This window comes from Rhinoderma darwinii, chromosome 13 (genome assembly GCF_050947455.1).
Source record: "Rhinoderma darwinii isolate aRhiDar2 chromosome 13, aRhiDar2.hap1, whole genome shotgun sequence".
Taxonomy (NCBI): Eukaryota; Metazoa; Chordata; class Amphibia; order Anura; family Rhinodermatidae; genus Rhinoderma; species Rhinoderma darwinii.
Genome location: NC_134699.1, coordinates 54,162,797 through 54,185,269, shown reverse-complemented (window position 1 = coordinate 54,185,269; position 22,473 = coordinate 54,162,797). Strand labels below are relative to the sequence as shown.

The following is a 22,473-nucleotide window of genomic DNA, read 5'->3' as shown; positions in this document are numbered from 1 at the left end:
CGCGGCCCGCATGCGGCCCCTGGGGCTGTCATCTGCGGCCCGCGGGACACAGAGCCGCTAGTATCGGCTCTGCTCCGAGACTCTAGAATTCCCTGACATCGCTGTCCACATATGAACAGCGATGTCTGTGGCTTCCCCAGAGCCGGAGTCCCGAGCAGAGCGCTGGTGTCGGCTCTGCTCCGGGACTCTGTGGAATTCCCTGACATGGCTGCCCATATATGGACAGTGTGTCAGGGTCTTGCCCAGAGCGGAGCAGAGCGCTGGTGTCGGCTCTGCTCCTGGACTCTGTTGAATTCCCTGACATCGCTGTCCACATATGAACAGCGATGTCTGGGGCTTCCCCAAAGCCAGAGTCCCGAGCAGAGCGCTGGTGTCGGCTCTGCTCCGGGACTCTGTGGAATTCCCTGACATCGCTGTCCACATATGAACAGCGATGTCTGGGGCTACCCCAGAGCTGGAGTCCCGAGCAGAGCGCTGGTGTCGGCTCTGCTCCGGGACTCTGTGGAATTCCCTGACATCGCTGCCCATATATGGACAGTGTGTCAGGGTCTTGCCCAGAGCGGAGCAGAGCGCTGGTGTCGGCTCTGCTCTTGGACTCTGTGGAATTCCCTGACATCGCTGTCCACATATGAACAGCGATGTCTGGGGCTTCCCCAGAGCCGGAGTCCCGAGCAGAGCGCTGGTGTCGGCTCGGCTCCGGGACTCTGTGGAATTCCCTGACATCGCTGCCCATATGTGGACAGTGTGTCAGGGTCTTCCCCATAGCAGAGTCCCGGGCAGAGCGCTAGTATAGGCTCTGCTCCGGGACTCTGGGGAAGCCTCTGACATCGCTGTCCATACATCAACAATGATGTCAGGGGCTTCCCCAGAGCAGGAGTCCCAGTGATGTCAGGAGCACAGCTGGAGTCCCAGGAAGAGCCTACTAGCGCTCTGCCTGGGACTCCAGCTCTGGGCAAGCCCCTGACCTCACTGGGGCAGCCTCTACAGAGGGCACTGGGGCAGCCTCTACAGAGGGCACTGGGGCAGCGTCTACAGAGGGCACTTTGGCAGCCTCTACAGAGGGCACTGTGGCAGCCTCTACAGAGGGCACTGTGGCAACCTCTACAGAGGGCACTGTGGCGTTATCTACAAGTGGGTGTGTGACAGTATCTGAAGAGGACACTGGCATTATCTAGGGGTGTGTTGCATTATCTACAGAGGGCACTGTGGCCTTATCTACAGAGGGCACTGTGGCCTTATCTACAGAGGGCACTGTGGCCTTATCCACAGAGGGCACTGTGGCCTTATCTACAGAGGGCACTGTGGCCTTATCTACAGAGGGCACTGTGGCCTTATCTAGGGGTGTGTTGCATTATCCACAGAGGGCACTGCGGCAGCATCCACAGAGGGCACTGCGGTAGCATCCACAGAGGGCACTGCGGCAGCATCCACAGAGGGCACTGCGGCACTATCTAAAAAGGGGCTGCCCAATCTTGACATGTGTGCTAACTGAGCCGCTGGACTGCATTTAGCGACACTTAAACTGGAAAGCTGGATTGTTGAAATAAGCACGTGGAGAAATATCTCAAATTTTAAACCTAGCGCTATTATTATAGTAATGTAGTATTATTATTCTAGTAATATAGTGTTATAGTAGTTCAAATAACTAATTGATTAACAATAATTTTGTATTGTATCAAATTTGAAAGTAATGCGGCCCGTCAACTTCCCATTTTTTCTATATGCGGCCCACTTACCCGGCCGAGTTTGAGACCCCTGATCTAGGGGTATAATAAGAAATACTTTAATTTTAGTAACTAAGGAGGACAACCTGGAAAACCCGCTATGGAGGGAGAGGGAATGGCAGGTCCCACTACCAACCTACCCACCATTCCATAAAATCCAGCCCAAAAAAGAAATCAAAGGCCTCAGCAAAAAAAAAATTTGCTGAGACAACCAATCTCATCTCATAGATTTGCAACCTAGGAGAGAAAGACACTCCCTCTGGTCCTTGGTATAGTGAGAATTTTTAGTTTTGTTTTAGGTGTTTTTTACAAATTTTATATCAGCAAATTTGAAATGGGGCTGGTCAGTAAAAAAATAATAATTGGTCATGGCCAATATGGGAGACAGAAAAGGTGAATGAAGAATAAATAAATTAAAAATACACGGAGGTATGGTATATTTTGAAACATTGTTTCATGCACAGGCCGGTATTTGTGGGACACATCTCGCAATGGTATGTGGTGTCCTTACGAATGCCTCGCTTGGAGCACACACAGCATTTGTTTTGGGGCTTCTGGTTTTTTTCAGTGGGGGGGATTTCTGCTGGCTGGGAATTATCCTGCTGACGGAAGAACCGGATGAACCGCCCTCCCCTTCCTGGTCACCAAATATCAGGGACTTGATGACCTTTTCCTGAAATTGCAGGAACGTATAAGATGCACAGACAGCTTTTTATACCATACCTTGGTCTTGCGCATGGCGCTGTATGGTTTTATGACCTGGTCAGACAGGTCAACCCCACCCATATATTTGTTGTACTCCTATACGCAGAATGGTTTGGGAACTTGGGTGGTGGATCCGCATACAGGGACTAGGCTGCTGCTGCTGTCATGAATGCCGGTTAGTATAATGACGTCCCTTTTATCCTTATACTTCAGGAGCAGCAGATCGTCGCTGCAGACAGCTCTGCTCTCTCCTAATTTTAGGATCTGACCCAGCAACGTTTTGGAGAGGCCCTTCTAATTTTTGCGGATTGTTCCACACGCCAATGTGGATCTGGATGACAGAACTTTTAGCAATGGGACACTGTTGTAAAAGTTGTCCAGATAAAGATGATATCCTTTGCCGAGCAAAGAATGAACAAGATCCCATACGATCTTTCCACTAATTCCTAGGAAGCCCCCCCGGGGCATTCTGGGGGATCTATATGGGAGTCTTTTCCCTCATAGACCCTAAAAGAGTGAGTGTAACCGGTGGCACTTTCACAGAGTTTGTACAGTTTTATGCCATATCGGGCTTTTTTATTGGGTAGATACTGCCTGAAGTGCAGTCTACCCTTGAAGCTTACCAATGAGTCATCCACCAAAATATTTTGTTGGGGGGGTATAAAATTGGGAAAAACTTTGGGATTAGTGGGCAATCAATGGTCTTATTTTATACAGTCTATCAAAATGTGGGTCCTGTGGGGGTGGGCAGTGACTATTGTCATTGTAATGCAGGAACTTTACGATGGCTTTGAATCGCATCCTTGTCATTACTGTGGGATAAAGGGGGGTATTATATAAAATATCAGGGGACCAATAGTCTCTAATACTGGGCTTTTTTACGAGATCCAAAACTTCCTCAATTCCACTGCGTTTGTGGGGGTCCAATTTTGGCCTCTCCCATGAAAAGAGTCGGGGTTCTGGGAGATAAACTGATCCGCATAGATGTTGGTCTGCTGGACCATTAAATCTAAAAGGGCATCTGAAAAAAAAACGTTGAAATAATCAATGGGGCTGAAACCCGTAGTGTCAATTTGAATGCCTGAGGGGGCTGTAAATTCAGGCACCTGGAGGGTATAATTGTCCGCAGCTTCCCAGGTCAGCTCAGGCAGAGCAGGACCTACGGCTCTTCTGCGCTGACGGAGGGGGGGGTGCAGACTCAGAGTCACTGGATACGGATGAAGATGAAAGCATGAACTGCGCTTCACCTTCACTTGCACTGTCTGTATCGGAACACATCGATGATACGCTTCCTCGGCTGTGAAGACTCTTTTGGCCATATTGAATAATTTAATTCAGCTACTAACTAACACATTTTTTTGTAACTTTTTTTTTTTGCTTTTTTTTTAGCAAAAAAATAAACAGCGCTACTCCCAACTGGGGAATGAGAACAGACCGGCGACCAGCGACCCTGCTGTATTCAATGAGTAAGGGCACCCTACCCACCAGGGGAAAAACTAAATGAGACTTGGCATTGCTACCTAACAGGGAACTCGGGCAGTGGGCAATCTAGGGACACAGCAGGGTGATGGCGACAGGTGATAGCTGGGCACAGATCACAGCACGGCAGAAGGACATTGTGGGTGACTGAAATTATATATTTGATAACCAGTCGGCACCAAAGGGGGTGATCACTGGTCAGTGGGCACAAAAGGGGCAGATCGCTGGGTTTTGGAGTTTTTAGGACTCTTTTACACTGTCTTTTCACTGGCTCTGACAGAAATGAGCTGGTCAGAGCCGGAGATGCCGGCAAAACAAGCCTCCTGCGATGTGATTGGCCAGTCAGTACTGACTGGCCAATCACAACGCTTGCCGGTACAGGACCATTCTGATTGGTCCTGTGCCGTGAGTCCTGCTTGGCAACCGAATATGACAGTTGCGATCAGGACGCTGTCACCGTGTCTATTGACATGGTGACAGTTTAACCCCTTAATGACCGGGCCATTTTGCACATTAATGACCAAGGATTATTTGTCGTTTTTTCACGGTCGCATTCCAAGAGTCGTAACTCTTTTTTTATTCCGTCGACATAGCCGTATAAGGGCTTGTTTTTTTGCGGGACGAGTTGTATTTTGTAATTGCACCATTTTTAGATGCTTACAATATATCGATTAACTTTTATTAACTTTATTTTAAGAGAGAATTGAAAATAAGCAGCTATTCCAGCATTGATTTTCACGTTATAAATTTACGCCGTTTACTATGCAGCGTAAATAACATGTTACCTTTATTCTATGGGTCGGCACGATTACGGGGATACCAAATATGTAAAGATTTTATGTTTTCCTACGTTTGTGCAATAAAAACCTTTTTAGAAAAAAATTACTTGTTTTTGCATCGCCGCATTCCAAGAGACGTAACGTTTTTATTTTTCCGTCGATGTGGCCGTATGTGGGCTTTATTTTTGCGGGCCAATGTGTAGTTTTCATTAGTACTATTTTGGGGTACATAGGACTTATAGATCAACTTTTATTAAAAAATTTTATGGGGGGAATGGGGGAAAAGAGAGAATTTTGCTGTTGTTATTTGCGGTTTTTTTTTTTACGCCGTTCATCCGGCGGTTTAATTAATGTGTTCATTTTATTGTTCAAGTCGTTACAATCGCGGGGATACCATATATATATATATATAGAGCTCCCTCCCTCTGTCAAACACATTAGATGTCGCTATTGTCAGCGGCATTTAATGTGTTAAACTGGCAGAATTCGATTCCGGCAGTTGCCAGGCCGTGTATAACAGCTGTGCTCCTGCCACTGACCGCGTGGGTACACTGGCAGTACCGGCGCGATCAGACGACAGATATATCAGTCCTTTTGCGGGAACTAACTCCTGCACAGGCCGGATATATCTGTCCTTCGTCGTAAGGGGGTTAAAGCTTGGGCATAACTTCTACGCAATATTGCAGGAAATCACTTTGATTCTGGATGTAGTCACACCCAATAGCTGTAATTCCTAAACCCTTCCTCAAATTAGGATGTGAATACCCCGAGATGAGTTTGCACTTTAAACCCATATTTATTATATAAAATCTGAAACGCATACGTCTCAGGCCATTATTTCCCGCCAAAAGTGAGACTAGTGCATGGAAGAAGCGTTTTCTAGGCTGGAAGTATGGGGAGAGATGCGTCGGTTTATTTAACTAGTACACACTGAGGAGACGCTTCATTTGAGCAGGACGCTTTGAGAAGAATCCCTGGTTATGAGTGACTTCTGTCACCCGTACATAGTAACGCGTGTCACTACAGACACACAGTTCTCCACAGAGCGAGGTTTTGTCCCGCAAATCGTGTTTCAATAAAGTTGGTTGAAAGCTTCGCCGACGTCAGGAAAAAATGGCAGCCAGCGGAGCTGCGGTATCGGTTTTAGCTCCCAACGGTCGGCGGCAGACCGTGAAAGTGACAGCGGGGACCCCGCTTCTTCAGGTAAAACCCGTCCGAGACATATAAAGGCGCCGTCGTTACGTGTAAAACTAGTCCCGCCCCCATCTCCGCCGGGATGTAGCCAGACCCTGTATTCACCTGACACTGGCAGGCGGGGTCACGTGACATACTGCGTCTCACGTGACCCACGCTTTTATGTCTTGCGTTATTTGATCGTATATCACGATACCTGTCGTGGTACTACAACTCCCAGCATGCACTTATAGCCGTTAAACCAAGCTGGGACTTGTAGTTCCACAGTAAAGTTGATTATGGCCTATTAGACCTGTAGTCACGTGTCACATTTAGCTGCGTCATCATGAGGCTGACAACCAGATTCACATGCCAGTGTGACCCATACAGTTATTCCTCAGACTACAACGTAGTCATTCATCACATAGATTCTTAGGGTAAAAAGAAATCACTCATTTTCCTAGTAAAACATCATTGTGATTAATAGAAGTTCATCTCTTTTCATTATAGGAACTGGTCACATTGATCTGGTATTGGGGAACATCTGGCGCCCAATGTATTCCTCCTAATAATGTATAATACAATGTTCACGTAACGTTTTACCTCCATGTATTCACCGCCGGGAAAGCTCGCGTTTTTTACGGCCGTGTTTGGCGATGTTTTTCCATCAGTCAATGAAAAACGGCTCAAGAAGTGACATGCACTTCTTTTTAGGGGGCGTCTTTTTACGCGCCGTTATTTCAAAATGAGGCGTAAAGTAACGCCCCGTCGTCCGTTTACGGCCCGAAAAGCGGCCAAAAATAAGCCGTGTGAACGTACCCTTACCGATCACATCTGAGTTCATAACTTAGATGTGATCGGTAACAGCCCGATCCTGCGTGTCAGAGACACAGGACCCGCTGTCGCTGAACCTGTCAGTCCCGCAGATCTGACAGACACAGGTTTCAGTGCTAGATACAGCTGCTCTATATACAGAACACAGAGCAGCTATATCTCAAAGTAAAAAATTTTTTTAAAGGTGTACGTAGCTGTAGGGATTATTATAGTCGACCAAGCTACTCAAAACCAATATCTCGCTAAAAAAGTATAGCGCACAATTTGTTTTAATAACCGCCCATGGTCGACATATGCCACGTATGCCTATTCAGTCTTTCCCGACCTTTATCTCCGATGTACACTGCGCTTATACAATTGTCAAGAAACCGCCGATCAGCTGTTTTAAGGGGCCGCGGCGCTCTCCATTGTGTACATGGTTCATACTGGCACGCGCCGTTACATTTGTAGCAGCCGTACAAGGTATTGCCCCGCTGTCCTATTCAAGTCCGGCTTCACTTACCCCCAGCGATCAGCTGTTATTGTAGAGGGAAGCCGCGTCTCGGCGCACGTTCACACAGGGAGACGCGCTGCCGACAATGATAATATTTTCGGCTGCATAAACGATACGGCGTTGGCTCGTTGATCGGCTGATCGTTGCCCTGTTTACACGGGGCAGCGATTGGGAACGAGCGATCGCATAGACTTTCACTTACCCGATCATTGGGACCTTTACAACTCATCCACGGCCAAAGTCACCGGGCACTGCCACTGTCACCCCCCCCCCCCCCCACAGTTTCTTCTTCCCTATTAACCAAACTGCTGCCGCCCATAAACAGAGCCATTTGGGTAATATGAATATTTAAGAAAAATATTCCACATACGGACAAATGTTCATCTAAGGAGAAACTTTTTGCTTTTTCATACCAAAAATTGTGTTGGGAGAAAGCATCAGGAAGGAGGTTGTGGGGTTTGAGTGTTGTGGGTGGGGAGTTGGATGACCCGGGGTGAGAGGCCTACTTTAGAGATCAGCGGCATTTGAGCCTGGTTTTGCCTGAAATGATTCAAGCATTAGAATATATGGGGTTATTCATTCATCCTTTAGTAGTTCGGGAAGCCGGAGATGCTGGCTTTAGTAGTGATATAGTATATACAGCAGAGTATTCGTGAATTGTCCTGTCCTGTGTGGTGTCGATTTGTTCCGTTTTGATGTGAAATCTTATTTACAGGTGCTGGAAGAAGTCTGCACCAAACAGAATTTTAATCCAAGAGAATATAACCTCAGGTGAGTGTCGGTGATAACGTGTTTGTGTTCTCAGGCGTCACCCGTCCATTCTTTACACCTATACATAAGGCTGTTTTCTACTTGCGTATTAAAGGGGTATTCCAGCATAAAGAGAGTCTGTCACCAGACCTAACACAACGCTGGCGACCTGAGCTCCTGATCGCGGGGTTGTAAGAGAGCGCTCTCGCTGTACGTCCGGTCTACCGCACATTTCTTGTAACGTTGTGTCGTTCTTACAGGATTATTCTTCACTGGTCACCTCGGAAAGACATGACCAATAAATCTTCTTATTGATATCCCCGGCGCCATGATCGCAAGTGCCCGATTGGACGCTCGAGCCGTCACTCAGAGCAGAGGGCACTTAACATGAACACGCCACCTCTGTGGCGATCGCGGCGCCGGGGACATCAAAGCAGAGATTTCTCGGTCACGCAACTTGCACGACCGACAACATGGGTATCGTTACACTGCACCCGTCACCCTGTGTATAGCGCTGTCCGCAGATCCGAGGACTGAAATTTGCTGACAGGTTCCCTTTAACCCCTTAACGGTCACATTAAAATTGGAGAAATGGAGGAATTGCATTCAATTTGTGGTTTCCTCCGTATAGAGCTTTGCGCCTAATCCCAGGATCCACAAGAACTAAGCACCATGCAATAGACAATTATTTCTAAAAAGAGGATTTTCACTTTAAATCTACTCGATACTAAATTGGCCGAAATTCTGCCAACTTGCGGTTGAAGGGGAACATCCTCTTTATAAAGACAACTTTCAATTCAAAAGCGTTTTTAATAGGTGTGAACTATGGCCTATCTGTCACGTCATATAAAGGGGCTGTCTGCTTTAGAAAACCCTCATCTATTATCCAGGATGTATAAGGCCCTGTTCACACGGGGGAATTTTTGCCGCAAAATTCCGCCTCCCATTTATTTCAATGGGAGTCGGACGCTTCTTTCTCCTGCTCGCTGATTTTTTTCAGCTAGCGGGAAAAAGAAGCGTCCTGCCCGATCTTTGGGCGGATCCCGCCCAGATCTCCCATTGAAGTCATTGGGTGGAGGAATTTTCCTGTCTGTTCCACGGCGGATTTGGCAGCGGGACCCGCTAAGCAAACCTGAGAGGAATTCTTTTACCAAGACCATACGTTCCTTGTATATATTCAGGACAGGACTTCGGTGTTTGGATCATTCATTGTTATAAAGTCATTAATAATAATAATGCTGATTTTATTCATCTTCAGATTTCAGAGGTTCGTGCTGGATCTGTCCCTGCAGTGGCGATTTGCCAATCTTCCCAATAATGCCAAATTGGAGATGGTGAGCCGCCCTCAGCAGCGGGCTGTGGCAGAGAGCATGGTGAGAGACCTTCTGCCTGCATGTATTTTAAAGTTGTTTTCCTCCGGCGGCCATCGACGCTAATTCAAGGATCATGGGCAAAAAACGCTCAGAAACTAGCGCCGCCGTTTTTTTCTGCCTCCTATTGATTTCACTGGGAGGTCAAGGATGGAAATCGCGGCAAAGAAGGACATACTGTTTCTTTTTTCCTCGAGCATCCAAAAGCCGCCTGCGGGGGAAAAAAACGCCTCTGCCTTCCATTGAAATAAATTGGGAGCGATTTTGGCAGTTTTTTTGGTGCTGATTCAAAATCGGCGCCAAACAACTCTGTGGGAACTGACCCTATCCGCTTTCCTTTTTGGCTCGTAGAGGAGGGATTCTAAGCAGGGGACCCCCATTTATGACGTCCATATGCCCTAATAGAGCAAATGAACAGGGGTGTCCTTATTGAACTACCCCTTTAATGGCCTCCTGTTATATTTTATTTCTGAAAGGTGGGTGACAACCAAAATGGCCTATTAATGACCCACGAATAACAAATCTTTAAGTGATATATCGCTGCATTACTAGGGGAATTGTCATTCCCGAATCTGGGAAATCTGGGTGATAACCCTGTAGGGGTACTGGCTTTTTCTCTATTCCCAGCGCAAATGATGTCTTAACTTCCATTTTTTGTAATCCTGTCCTAGAAAGTTCGAGTAGCATTGCAGTTGGAGGAAGGGGCACGGTTACAGGACGAGTTCCTCTGCAGCCAAACTCTATGGGAAGTCCTGACCCATTTTTCACAGACTAGGTAAGAGCAGAATCAATCCGTTATTCTATATGAGTACAGCGGTATCCAATGGAATGGTCTCAGTAAGGACTCGAGTAATGGATCATAGTCCTAAACCATGAAAGGTAAATATATTAAACTAGAATGCTTAGAATGCAAAGAAATTAAACTAATCTGTCCAATAAAGCGATCGTACGGTCGCAGGATAAAATTATAAATGTGATGGGGTATATGGAGTAATGTTACCTGGTGCCCTCCAGTTGTTCCCCATTTTAGGGTCCCCTGTGTGTTGTCTCATAATGGCCACCTCGCTTCTCAGACTGAGTCTAAGACACTCCCTCTGTTCACGGATTAGACAAAACTGGTCACGTGAGCAGCTCCGGCCAATCCGAGAACAGTGGGAGCGTCTCAGACTGTGTAAGAATTTCAGGAGAGCCCCCGACGTACACGCTAAATGTGTCCATAGGGCTCCGTTCGCACAACAGAGCCAAAAAGAGTGTCCTTTTGGCCTTCGTCGGGCTGGTAAATGTCAGGAATACGTTTTTTATTTTGAAGGATGGAATAGCGTCTATAGCAAATATTTTATGCCGCTGGGACCCGCAAAAAAAAACTATACCGCGCGGTATACGTTTTTTTTAACATGGGATCCTTTGGGTGACTAATGCCACTGTACGACCTATTCCAATAGCCTTTCATGACGTATCCGTTAAATGGATACCATTATAGTCTATCGGCGACGGATACGTTAAACGGATGCCTAATAGTAGCTTCTATTACCCATAAACTATAATGGTATCCGTTTAGCAGATACATCATGAACTCTTGTGACCCCAGTTCACCACGTATCCATTTAATGGATAGAAATTAAATTCTATGGTGACGGATGCCACTGTTAGTAATCCATCACACACTACGTTTAATGTGTACGTCAGGAACTTTTTCCTTATGTATATACATTAAACATGGACAAAAAATGTGATGTGAACTTCTCCCCACTCAGAATTTACTATTAAATCGATCCTGAGATAGGAATTTCGGCTCACTGCGGGATCAGGTTACAGTGGCCCATAGAAATCTATGGAGAAGGGAGGAGGGAGCAGCAGTTGAGACACAGAGATGCTGCTGCGGCTTCTGGTAAGAGTTATATCTCACCCCAGTGCTGATTCACAGCTACACTGCTCATTACTGCTGTATGATGTTCTCCATGCTGCTTCTGTGCAAAGAGATAGGGGAGCAGGTTGTACTCTTCTCGGTGTGCAGTGTATGGCAGACATTATAGCAATTAGGCTCTGCCCTCAAGCTCAGGGAAAACGGAAAATTCGAAAGGGAGCCCGCAGAGGGGAAAACTGCTTAAAAAAGGCAGCCTACGAGTCATATAATGGCCAGAAATAGTGTTTTTTTCTCATGTACCCGCATATGACAACTTATTCTGAAACGGCAGGTACCAATATTAGGCTGGGGTTAGAAAATGGCGAGTACAGCAAGGGAGGAAAGGACTGAATAGAATTTTATACAACTTGACCGAACGAGATGACTCAAGGATTTCTGTTTGCTTTTTCAGTCTAGGTAAAATTAATTTACGCTGGTTCTGTTCTATCTGGGGGGTCTGGTTATTCTGGCTCTCGCCTACAATGATGAGATTATTCTGTCTACTTTAGGTTTAGTTTAAGTGATGTTGTTTATATTTTTCAGGGCGCATTTGGAAGGGATTGCTCCTGGAAACGTTGCCGTATGCATTTATATGCGGGATGAGGTAAGGTGACGCACAAGCAGGAGAATACAAACCCAGACCGCTCATTAATGAGTGATTCATTTACTCCTGTGTTTCCAGCTCGCACCTCTCTGTGTCCTCAGATGTGAAGAACTGATGTATGACAGTGGCCACAGAGAGTCCCATCAACAGGCTTTGAAGTTCTAATGAAAGTGCATCATTAAAATGGGCTTAAAAAGAACACAGATGACTTCATTATATAGTTGGCATTACTCTGTGTGTGCCCGACATCTCTTAAACGGGCATGGCTAAAGTTAGATGGAATAAGAAAGCTGCTTGTGTCTTTGGACATCGGGATTTTTACAGGAATGTTTTATTGAGTCCGTATTTTCAAGGTTCCTACATTTTACATTCTGCACAGCCATTCCTGAAATATGTGCTGCTGAGTGGTTGGTCACATTGGGACTAGCTAAATACAGTTTATGGTAATGCATTATGGGGGCAAAAAAATCAACCGCATATCCTCGAAAATGACAGTATAGATACATTGAGAAGAGTTAAAGGGGGTTTCCATCAGAAACATTTATATGTCAGATAGATGCGAGTCCCACCTATCTCTAGAACGAGGCCCCCTAAGCCCCGTTCTACCTTTTTCTGCCTCCCGGCCACTTCCTGACTTTATGGTCGGGAGTTACAAAGCTGAGCTACGCTGTTTCCGTAACTACCATTCAGTTACATGGGACTTACGGAAACAGCCTAGCTCAGCGAGTTACTCTGTTTCCTAATTCATGGTCGGAATTCATCTGCTTCTGCCGCAACACATAGTGGCAGAACGAGGTTTAGGGGGCCCCGTTCTAGAGATAGGTGCGGGTGCCAGAGGTGGGACCTGCTTTTATCTGACATTTATAACATATCCTGTGTCATAAATGTCTCTCATGGGAAAACCCCCTCTTTAAGCCCCATGCAAACGACCATAGAATTCATCCGTAATTACGGACCCATTCATTCCTATTGCCCACGGACGCCTTCCCGTATATTTACGGGAAGGTGTCCGTGCAGTAGAAAGACTCCGCAAAAGATAGGACATGTCCTATTTTTTACGGACCGTGCTCCCATACTTTATATGCGGGTGGCTGTCAGCGGGCGGCCGTGCCTGTAATCAAAGACCGTGATTATGGGCACGATCGTGTGCAAGGGGGCCTTACTAAGCTAAATGCGCTTGCTTTGGGTCAATATGCCACAAAAACTGGAGTACATTCCTTGCACCGGATTTATTATGTGTTTTAAACACTTTTTTCATCTCGCTAGACAGTTTTGAAAAGTGTCTAGAAAAGTGGGTGTGGCTTAACGAAAAGGGTGTGGCTTAAAATGAACAAAACTGCACATCTAAAGTGTGGTCAAGAGGAAGAGTTCAGCGTCTAACATGTCTAGCAAGATGTGCAGAATTTATCATGAATCTGTTGTCAATCCGTAGCAAAACCCACGTTACATGCAGATTTTGCTGTGAATTTCACTTTTTGCATAGAAAAGGGTAAAACCCTCGGTAAAGTCTGTGACACAATTGGCATCCCTAGAAAATCAACAGGGAACAAATTAAAAAATTTAAAACCCCGTTCACACTTATTGTACTGTACTAATCCCCAACAAATCCACCATGTTTAAATGGTGCTTGACTGATGGTCTCATGATGAAGGATTTTAACCAGTCCGAAGTGCTATAGAACGTGCTATGTTTTTTTGATCGCATTGTGTGAACAGGACTTTAGCCACTTCTGTAGACATGTGAGTTAAAGTTCTGATCATATCCTATCCTAGGTCTCCGGTGAGCAGTCTATGAAACTGACAACCCTCCAGTCTTTGGGTCTTACAAGTGGAAGTGCCATAATCAGGTGAGTATTTTTGCATAGGCTTTTCTTATGCCTGATTAATTTTCCAATTTGGCTTCTTCTAAAAAAAAATACTATATCTCTACAAGGTTTGTAGTGCGGAAGAATGAGCCCACTGGGAACGGGCAGCCTGTAAAACTTCAAGAGGAAACAAAAAAAAAGGAGAATACTAATGTCCGTTACCCTCCAGTAACTGAGGAAGCTGTAGAGAAACCGTCTGCTGCATGTCCGAAAGAGCAGCAATCCCGTGACACTACTAAGGTAGATGAACCTAGTGCCGCTCCTGTAAAGGCAATGGATGCCGCCGGGTTATCATCATCCGAGACCACCAACCAACGCAACGTAACGGATGTACGGACAAATTTGGAGTGTGACAAGCCCGGACCTTCCTCGAAATGCTTACGTGAACCTTCTGCTCCGCCTCAGGTGACTTCATTTATGCCTTTCCAAGGAGGTGGCCATCGTCTAGGAGGTGCCAATGTCCCTACAGAATCTAACCTGCTAAGTGCCACAGCCCAAGAGCCTTTTCATAGTCCAGGCCCCTCTAAGCCAAAGAAATCCAGGACTGACGGAAAGGAAAATGCCTCAGGGGTGAGCATGGATGAATGTTTTTTGGGATAACCTTCACTATATTAAAGGGGTTGTCCAAGTTGGGGGGGGGGGGGCTGTTTGTTATACTGATGACTTATCCACAGGATAAGTCATCAGTATATGATCGGTGGAGGTCTGACACACGGACCCCACACTGATCAGCTGTTCCGTTCGGAGCCATCTGCTTCCGGCATCGACCCTGCATAGCATCCGGCACCAGAGGCAGCTGGAGCAGCTGATCGGTGTGGGGTACGGGTGTCGGACCCCCACCGATCATATACTGACGACCTATCCTGTGGATAAGTCATCAGTATAACAAACCGCTCCCAACCTGGACAACCCCTTTTTAAAGTCTAAAATATGGACTTTTAGCTGTTTGGTTTTTTTCAGCCAATCGACAGAGAGACTCTTGTGTGCCATTTGGATTTGGAGGAAAGTGGGAGTGGCAGTTCCCAGGAGCTCCCAGATGACTTTTTTGAGGTCACGATGGATGATGTTAGGAGAAGATTTGCAGAACTTAGAAGTGAAAGGTGAACAAGCTATTTATTGTGTGGAATCACTATTTCCTTATTTTAAAAATGTCTGAAACATTTTCTACTCACTTAAATACCATATGTTATTCTCTGTTATCAGCTAAACTATATGGCCAAAAGTATGTGGACACCTGACCATCACACCTATATAAGCTTGTTGGACTACCATGGGCGATAATATGGAGTTGGGCCCCATTTTGCAGTTATAACCACTTCCACTCTTCTGGGAAGTCCTTCCACAAATTTTTGGAGCGTGTCTGTGGGAATTTGTTCCCATTTGGCCAAAGGAGCGTTTGTGAGGTTAGGCACTGATGTTAGATGACCGGGCCTGGCTCACAATCGGTGCTCCAATTCATCCCAAAGGTGTTACATGGGGTTGAGGTCAGGGCTATGTGTGGGTGACTTGAATTCCTTTAAAACAAACTTGTCACACCATGTCTTTATTGGCCATTCTTTGTTTAAAGGGGCACAGTCATGCTCAAACAGAAAAGGGCCTTCCTCAAACGGTTACCACAAATTGTCTAAAATGTCTGTCTTTGTATGCTGTAGCATTAACATCCTTCACTGGAAAGAGGGGGCCAAACCCTGAAAATCCCCTCCAGAACATTATCCTTCCTCCATCAAAAATGACAGTAGGCACTATGCATTCCAGTAGATGGCGTTCTCCTGGCATCCGCCAAACTCAGATTCGTCTATCACACTGCCAACAAGTGAAACGTGATTTATCAGTCCAGAGAACACATTTCCACTGCTCCAGACTCCAGTGCTTTACACTACAGCTGAAGCTTGGCATTACACATGGTGATCTTAAACTTGTGTGCAACTGCCTAACTATGGAAACACATTTTATGAAGCTTCCAACAGAGGATAGGAGATTTTTAACGCACCGGGTAGTTAAGCTTTTGACAGCCCTGCTAGGTCATATTTGCAGATCAGAAATTTGTAATGACCTGACTAGTGGCAAAGGTGGCATTCTATGACAGTGCCACATTCTGTAGTGTTTCTGTGAGATTTACAGCAAGGCAAACTTAATTTTGTTTTAAATGACCGGTTACATCATAATCTCGCGAGATTACGTTTGCCTTGCTGTAAATCTCACACAAACGTTACCGAAGTGACAGGATTCTGAATAGACCTCACGTCCTGGCAGGAGGTAATGTATATTCATTGTCAGGACACTGCAGTAATGTTATAGTGTGTTTATGTCGCTGCACATAGTGATATAGATATATCACTATGTGCTGTGTAAATGAATGGGGAGAAGTGTATGACGCAGATTGGTCACTGATTGGTCAGCGTCATACACTCCTCTGTACAACGCCCAGTTGGTAAAAAGTAAAACACGCCCAGCTGTCCATTGAGAAACTCATTATCATAAAGCTAATATAGGTCATAACTCCGTCAAAAATGATAGTTTTTTTAAATTAAAAACACTGCTGTAATCCACATTACAGCGCCGATCACATCATGTACAAGATAGGCCACTTATAATGTGGTGACAGAGACGCTTTAAGTTTAAGTATATGTTCACACGCAAACGCAAAATACGTCTGAAAATACGGAGCTGTTTTCAGGTGAAAACAGCTTTTGATTTTGAGACGTTTTTATTTTACGGACGTTATTGGAGCCGTTTTTCAATGGAGTCAATGAAAAACGGCTCCAAAAACGTCCAAAGAAGTGACATGCACTTCTTTTTCGCGGGCGTCTTTTTACACGCCGTATTTTGACAGCGACGCGTAAAATAACACCTCGTGGTAACAGAACACGTAAAACCCATTGAAAGCAATGGGTAGATGTTTGTCGGCATAATGGAGCCGTTTTTTCAGGCGTAATTTGAGGCGTAAAACGCCAGAATTACATCTGAAAACAGTGCGTGTGAACATACCCTTATAATCATATAATGGGAAATGGTTCTAATATTTTTTTATAACTGTCTTATGTCATGTGTAGAGACAGATGAGTGATTTACTCAGCAATATTTTTTGTATTAATGTATTCAAGAATGACTGGTACTAAAATGAAAATCCACCAAAGTTTATTTGTACATCCAGCATCCATGGTCGCGTATGGCATTATAGGCGATTTACACTGCTGTATGGATTTGTGTCATCCGTATACTATCCATATAGCTGCGCTCCTTAAAGGGGTTTTATGGTATTAACAATGTGACAACATAATACTAGGACAGGTCCTAGATACCTGCTGATCAGATAGACCGAGGCCCTTCAGCTTTTTCTCTGCACTCCTATCCAGGCGCTGTGCGGAGAACGGCAACTCAGGCAGAACGTTAGATTTTAGGGGACCGCTATTTTCCCCCACTCGCTGAATGTTGGCTAGCATTTAACGCCACTCTCCATACATTAGATTTTTTTTTTGTTAAGCAGATTGTAAGGGGTATTCCCAGAATCGACACTTATCCACTGCCGGGTCCCTGACCGATCGCGAGAGTGGGGGTCCCAAACCCCCCTGTTCCTCCTCATTGCTCTACCGCAGTTAGGAGGACATTGAATGGATGGTCGAGCATGCATGCTGCCACTCCATCCAAACTCTATGGGACTGAAAGAAACTGCTGAGTACATCGCTTGGCTGTTTCCGCCGGTCCCATAGACATTGAATGGAGTGGCTTGCTCAACAACCGCTCCATTCAAGCTCCTCACTGCGGGGTGTGCAATGAGGAAGAACTGAGGGATCTGGATCCCCATTTTAGCGATCGGTGGGACCCCCAGTGATCAGACAATTACCACCTATCCTGTGTATAGGTGATAATTGTCGATTCTGGTACAACCCTGACCTCTGGTAATTTCTCTCAACAGGAAGCGGCTGGAAGAAGCTCCTTTAATGACCAAAGCTCTGAGGGAGGCGCAGATAAAGGAAAAACTGGAGAGGTACCCAAAGGTAGGAACGTCAAACTTGTTTATCCCCAGTCCTTCTCTAAATCTATCAATGTGTCAGTCTTGGATTTTCAAGATTCAGATCTATGGCAGTCCCAAGTATCGTTGATCCCTGCATTACACACATTGTGGCTGACATCAAGCTTCACATCATCACCTGTCAATGCAGTCCCAGCAGTATATGGACCATGGGTGAGCCGTAGCCGCTCTACATAATGCATATTTTGAGCTGACACAATAGTTGTTGTCATACGTCCTATTAGGGCATGTTTTTTGTAATAGAAGAAAGACCCTTTATTAGGTCGACATGCAGGATGCAGCGGATACACTCTGTACTACCTGTACATCTGGATAGATTCTGTGGCTTGCTGCAGACATTAAAGGGGTATTCCTATCTCAGACATTCATGACATATCCACAGGATGCTCGCTCGGCTGTCTCCGTAACTCAGATAGAAGTGAAGGGAGAAAGCCGTGCAGCCACGTCTCCATTTATTCTTCGCCTGCATCTGGCTGTCGCCTCACCAAGAGGGATAGAGGTTGGGGGCCCCCTGTTCTCTGGATAGGTGAGACCCGCACCTGTGAGACATTTATGGCATATCCTGCGGACTATCTGTACTTAGGGATGCACGATGCATCGAAATTTCGACACTGTTTCGTTACCGTACACCCTCAAGAGGATCAATACCGTTATTTCATGTGTTTTGATACTAAGCTGTGCGCTGTAATACATGAATGTAGTCAGAGCGGGGCTGCGGCTGTGTAATACATCCATTGCCCCGCTCCTGAGTCTTGACAAGTTTGTGTGCGCAGTCAGTATGACATTATGCGACCAGCGCTACACTAATGAGCGCCGGCCTTGAAGACAGAACATGGCGGACGCACTACAAAACACCCCCATGTTCTGTCTTCAGTGCCGGCGCTGCCGCTCAATAGTGCAGCGCTGGTCACATCACCTCATGCTGACCGTGCACACACGCTTATGGCTGTATTACACATCCGCAGCCCCGCTCTAACGGTGGAGATCAGAGAAACCTCTCCTCTCCGCCGCTATTCCTCTTAATGCTGCGATCAAAGCGGACCGCAGCGTTCAAGGGGTAAATGAGAAGGGGGATGCCTTTTGGATTGCGTCACAAGGAATCCCTGTGACGCGATTGAGGGACATACCATATAGGGGCAGACAGCCCAGGGTCTATTGACGGACCCCAGGGCTGTCTGACCATATTTCCTGTTAGGGCATACTTAGGTATGTCCTAACAACTGCCTGTGTACTATCAGTATATAGATGTATGCCAGGACTCGTGCTAATCCTAATCTGTCCGTTCTACACCTGCAGGGCAGAAAAGAAGGTTCTACTATCTGTGTTTATATCATTTAGAGAGAGGCAAGGAGGCAGCACTATTGACATCTACATTATTGACAAAAGGAGTCGGGGAGGCAGTGATATCTGTAGCTACATTATTTACAAGTGGAAACAGAACGATCTGTACCTACAATATGTTGTAGGCAAATTAATGTCTAGCAGGATTATCCGCAGTGGAAATTCAGTTTGAAAAAACGCACCACGGTTTTTACACAGCGTATCCCACTTGTGGGAATCCGGGCTTAGATTTCCACTGCTGACTGCATATAACCAGCACTCGATCACATAGGGATTAATGATCCCCCAGACAGCTGCCTGTGCTCAACCAAACAGAAAAAGTATGTGAGGTCGTTGCTTCTGAAAAAATACAAATCATTTGGTTGTGTACTATTTTTAGCATTTCTTAGTTGTGATGGTACTGTTAGGTCTTTTCTGGTATTACAATTTATCCCCATCCACTTATATGGCAGTGGCAATACTGGACACAGCCCATGGACAAGGGTGGCGCTGTTTCTTGAAAAAAAAAAAGAAAGCAGCCTTCTTTTTTTCTAATCTCGCACCATCTTCATTGACCATTCCCCGGCTTCTCTATATACAGGCCCATTTAGCGTGGCAGGTCAGGTATGATGATTCAGTAAGGATGACTGTGTAGAGATTAGCAGCTGCCAGACATTTCTGTTGCTGCTTATCTCCTATGGAGACAAATCCCGGTTGCGATAGATTCTACGGGTTTATCTTGGCAGGACACATAGGTCTCTATATACATAGGTCTCTATATACATAGGTCTCTATATACATAGGTCTCTATATTGTTGGTAGATACTGATGAAATTGGCGAGCTCGGTTTTGATGTGTACGGCCAGCTTTAGGATTTTTCCCCGCCACGGTGGAGACAAATGAATTCACTCACTATTGAACTGAGGCATCTTGGAACCATTTCACCTATTGGGTATTTTCTTAGGCCCCATTCACACCTCATTTTCGACGCACGTTTAACGTATACCCTCAGGAAAAGCTCCCGACGTATAAGTTGCATCCGTCACCCATAGACTATTCTGTAATCCATTTAACGTGTACGTCATAAACTCTCATGACCCTACGCATAACGTATATGTTAAACAGAAACAATAACCCAGATGCAATCGCCTATGGATGTCGGATGCCACTGTTGGTCACCCATAGGCTATAATGGCATCCGTTTTAATGTATACATCATAAAAAGATCATGACTTATTTATTTAGCGAATGCCTGTGACGTCTGCCATACAGTAGCATACATCGCTCGTAGGCCGCTATGTTAAAAAGAAGTATACCATATGGTATACGTTTTTGGGGAATATGCTATTCCATACCTCCTAAAAAAAGTATACTAGCCCGATGGAGGCCGAAAGGGCACTTTATTGTCCTCCATCAGGCTATAGGAGTCCCGTGGACACATTTAACGTGTACGTTGGGAGGAGGTTGAGATCATTGTAAAGAGATTTTTCATCCTGTTCTCCCCATACTTGGCTTGACTTGCCACCGTGGGGCGAAAAATAGCTTTTTATATGGCCATCTAAAAGGGTATTTCATACTCTCAATGCTGTATTTCCGTCAGGCCGGTTTTATAGCATTCGGCTGTAAGTGTCGCAATCAAATGTGAGATACAGATGTTTCCTCTATAAAGTGCTGGAATAGAACGCGGCGGATATTAAGCAGCATTTTATACATAGTCAGAAGTGCTCGTAGATCCCAATAACCACAAGTTACCTGGCGATAAGTGTTGTATATGGGTAAGTGGAGCTCGGTGCGAATAAGAGCCTGTCCCAATCTGTGTATATATAGAAGTAATCTCCGCCCCAGGACTGCTGAAAGTTTTGTACAATCTCCTTAGTGTATACTTGCCTACATATAAAATGTATGTCCGTCGTCTGAATGTCATAAAGATATTAGTGGGATTCCTATATGTGCCATATTGATACAGTTTATTCGTTTTCCTTTTATTGAGCTGACTTTGATTTTTTTTTTTTTCTTCACTGGTCCTTTAATAATTCGTGTAGTGTTTGTCAGGAACGTGATCCAAATTCCAAAATTGTGAAAGAGATTTTTATCAGGCAGTAACAAAGTGCGACTGTAATGGTCAGAGAATGAAGACTCCCAGTGCACAAATATGCTTTGATCTGGATTTAGTGGAAAGTTTGTATTTACCTACTAAGCACTTCCCATAATTGAGGCCGTTACTGATTATCCCCCTATGGATAAAGTGAGAATCATCAGGAAAAAAGGTTATTTTTAGGAAACGGGTCGGCGAAGTGGCTCTTAATGAAACACTCCGGGGAAAGAGAGATTAGTAATAATGAAGAAATGGGGGTTATGTTTATGATCTCTTCCTTTGGGAATCTAGTGTCTGGTTGCTCCCTAATCCGTTCTCCTTTGAGCCATGGAATCTATATCTTTCACTGATGAGGGTGAACAAGCCTGAAACAGTACGAAAGTTGGAATAAAAGGCTCTGCACTTTAACCCGTTAGTTACCGCCAATATGGCCTTTTCACGGCGGCCACTAATGGGCTTTATTCTGATGCATACGCGTTTTCACGGCGCTGCATCAGAATAAATAAACAGAGCAGGGAGCCGTTAAATCTCCCTGCTCTCAGCTACCAGAGGTATCGGAGGGCTGGGGGCGTCCCTGCTCGACCGGGTGAGATCGATATTAGTATCGATCTCATCCGTTTAACCCCTCAGATGTGGCGCTCAATAGCGAGCGCCGCATCAAAGTGGTTTTGGAGAGCGGGAGGGAGCTCCCTCTCTCATCCCACCGGCGATAAGATCACAGAATGTCTGTGTCTCCGATGGCAGCCGGGGGCCTAATAAAGGCCCCCAGGTCTGCCTGTAGTGAATGCCTGCTAGATCATGCCAGAACTGCATCGACGGAACAATAAAAAAGTTACGCCTCTTCAAGTATGGACACAAAAACAAATAATTTTGAAAAAAAAGGTGTTTTTACAGTGTAAGTAGTAAAGCATACAAAATCTATACAAATTTGGTATCGTTGCAATCATAAAGCATTTATGTCACACGGTAAACGGCGTAGATTTAGGACGCAAAAAAGAGTGGCGAAATGTAATTTTTTTTTTCTATTCCCCCCCCCCTAAAAAAAAAGTTCATAAAAGTTAATCAATATATAATATGTATCCCAAAATGGTGCTATTAAAAAATACAACTTGTCCCGCAAAAAGCAAGACCTTACACAGCTACGTCGACGCAAAAATAAAAAAGTTATAGCCCTTGGAATGTGACGATGGAAAAACGTAAAAAATGGCATGGTCATTAGGGCCCAGAATGCAAGCAAGGGGAAGGGGTTAAAGATCCTTTTACACTGGCAGATCCACAATGTACAACACAGCATGGTGATTGGTGCTAATTTGCGCCATTAAAATGAAGCAATGATCGCAAGTATGG

At 45.3% G+C, this 22,473-nt stretch overlaps 1 protein-coding gene across 3 annotated transcripts in view; it reads left to right on the top strand.

Annotated features, from left to right (window-relative positions):
* Window positions 1–5,634: 5,634 nt before the first annotated feature.
* The window catches only part of ASPSCR1 (ASPSCR1 tether for SLC2A4, UBX domain containing), a 40,070-nt gene continuing 23,231 nt past the window's right edge, over window positions 5,635–22,473 (top strand). The window contains exons 1-9 of one of the 3 annotated variants that reach the window (XM_075846225.1): window positions 5,635–5,890; window positions 7,903–7,958; window positions 9,196–9,310; window positions 9,979–10,082; window positions 11,754–11,814; window positions 13,587–13,660; window positions 13,747–14,248; window positions 14,621–14,778; window positions 17,595–17,676. In XM_075846225.1, the coding sequence (XP_075702340.1) occupies window positions 5,801–5,890; window positions 7,903–7,958; window positions 9,196–9,310; window positions 9,979–10,082; window positions 11,754–11,814; window positions 13,587–13,660; window positions 13,747–14,248; window positions 14,621–14,778; window positions 17,595–17,676 (1,242 nt within the window). In that variant the 5' untranslated portion in view covers window positions 5,635–5,800. Of the gene's footprint in view, window positions 5,891–6,048; window positions 6,298–7,902; window positions 7,959–9,195; window positions 9,311–9,978; window positions 10,083–11,753; window positions 11,815–13,586; window positions 13,661–13,746; window positions 14,249–14,620; window positions 14,779–17,594; window positions 17,677–22,473 lie in introns of those variants that run through there. The other 2 variants (XM_075846226.1, XM_075846227.1) reach the window with 2 other exon arrangements.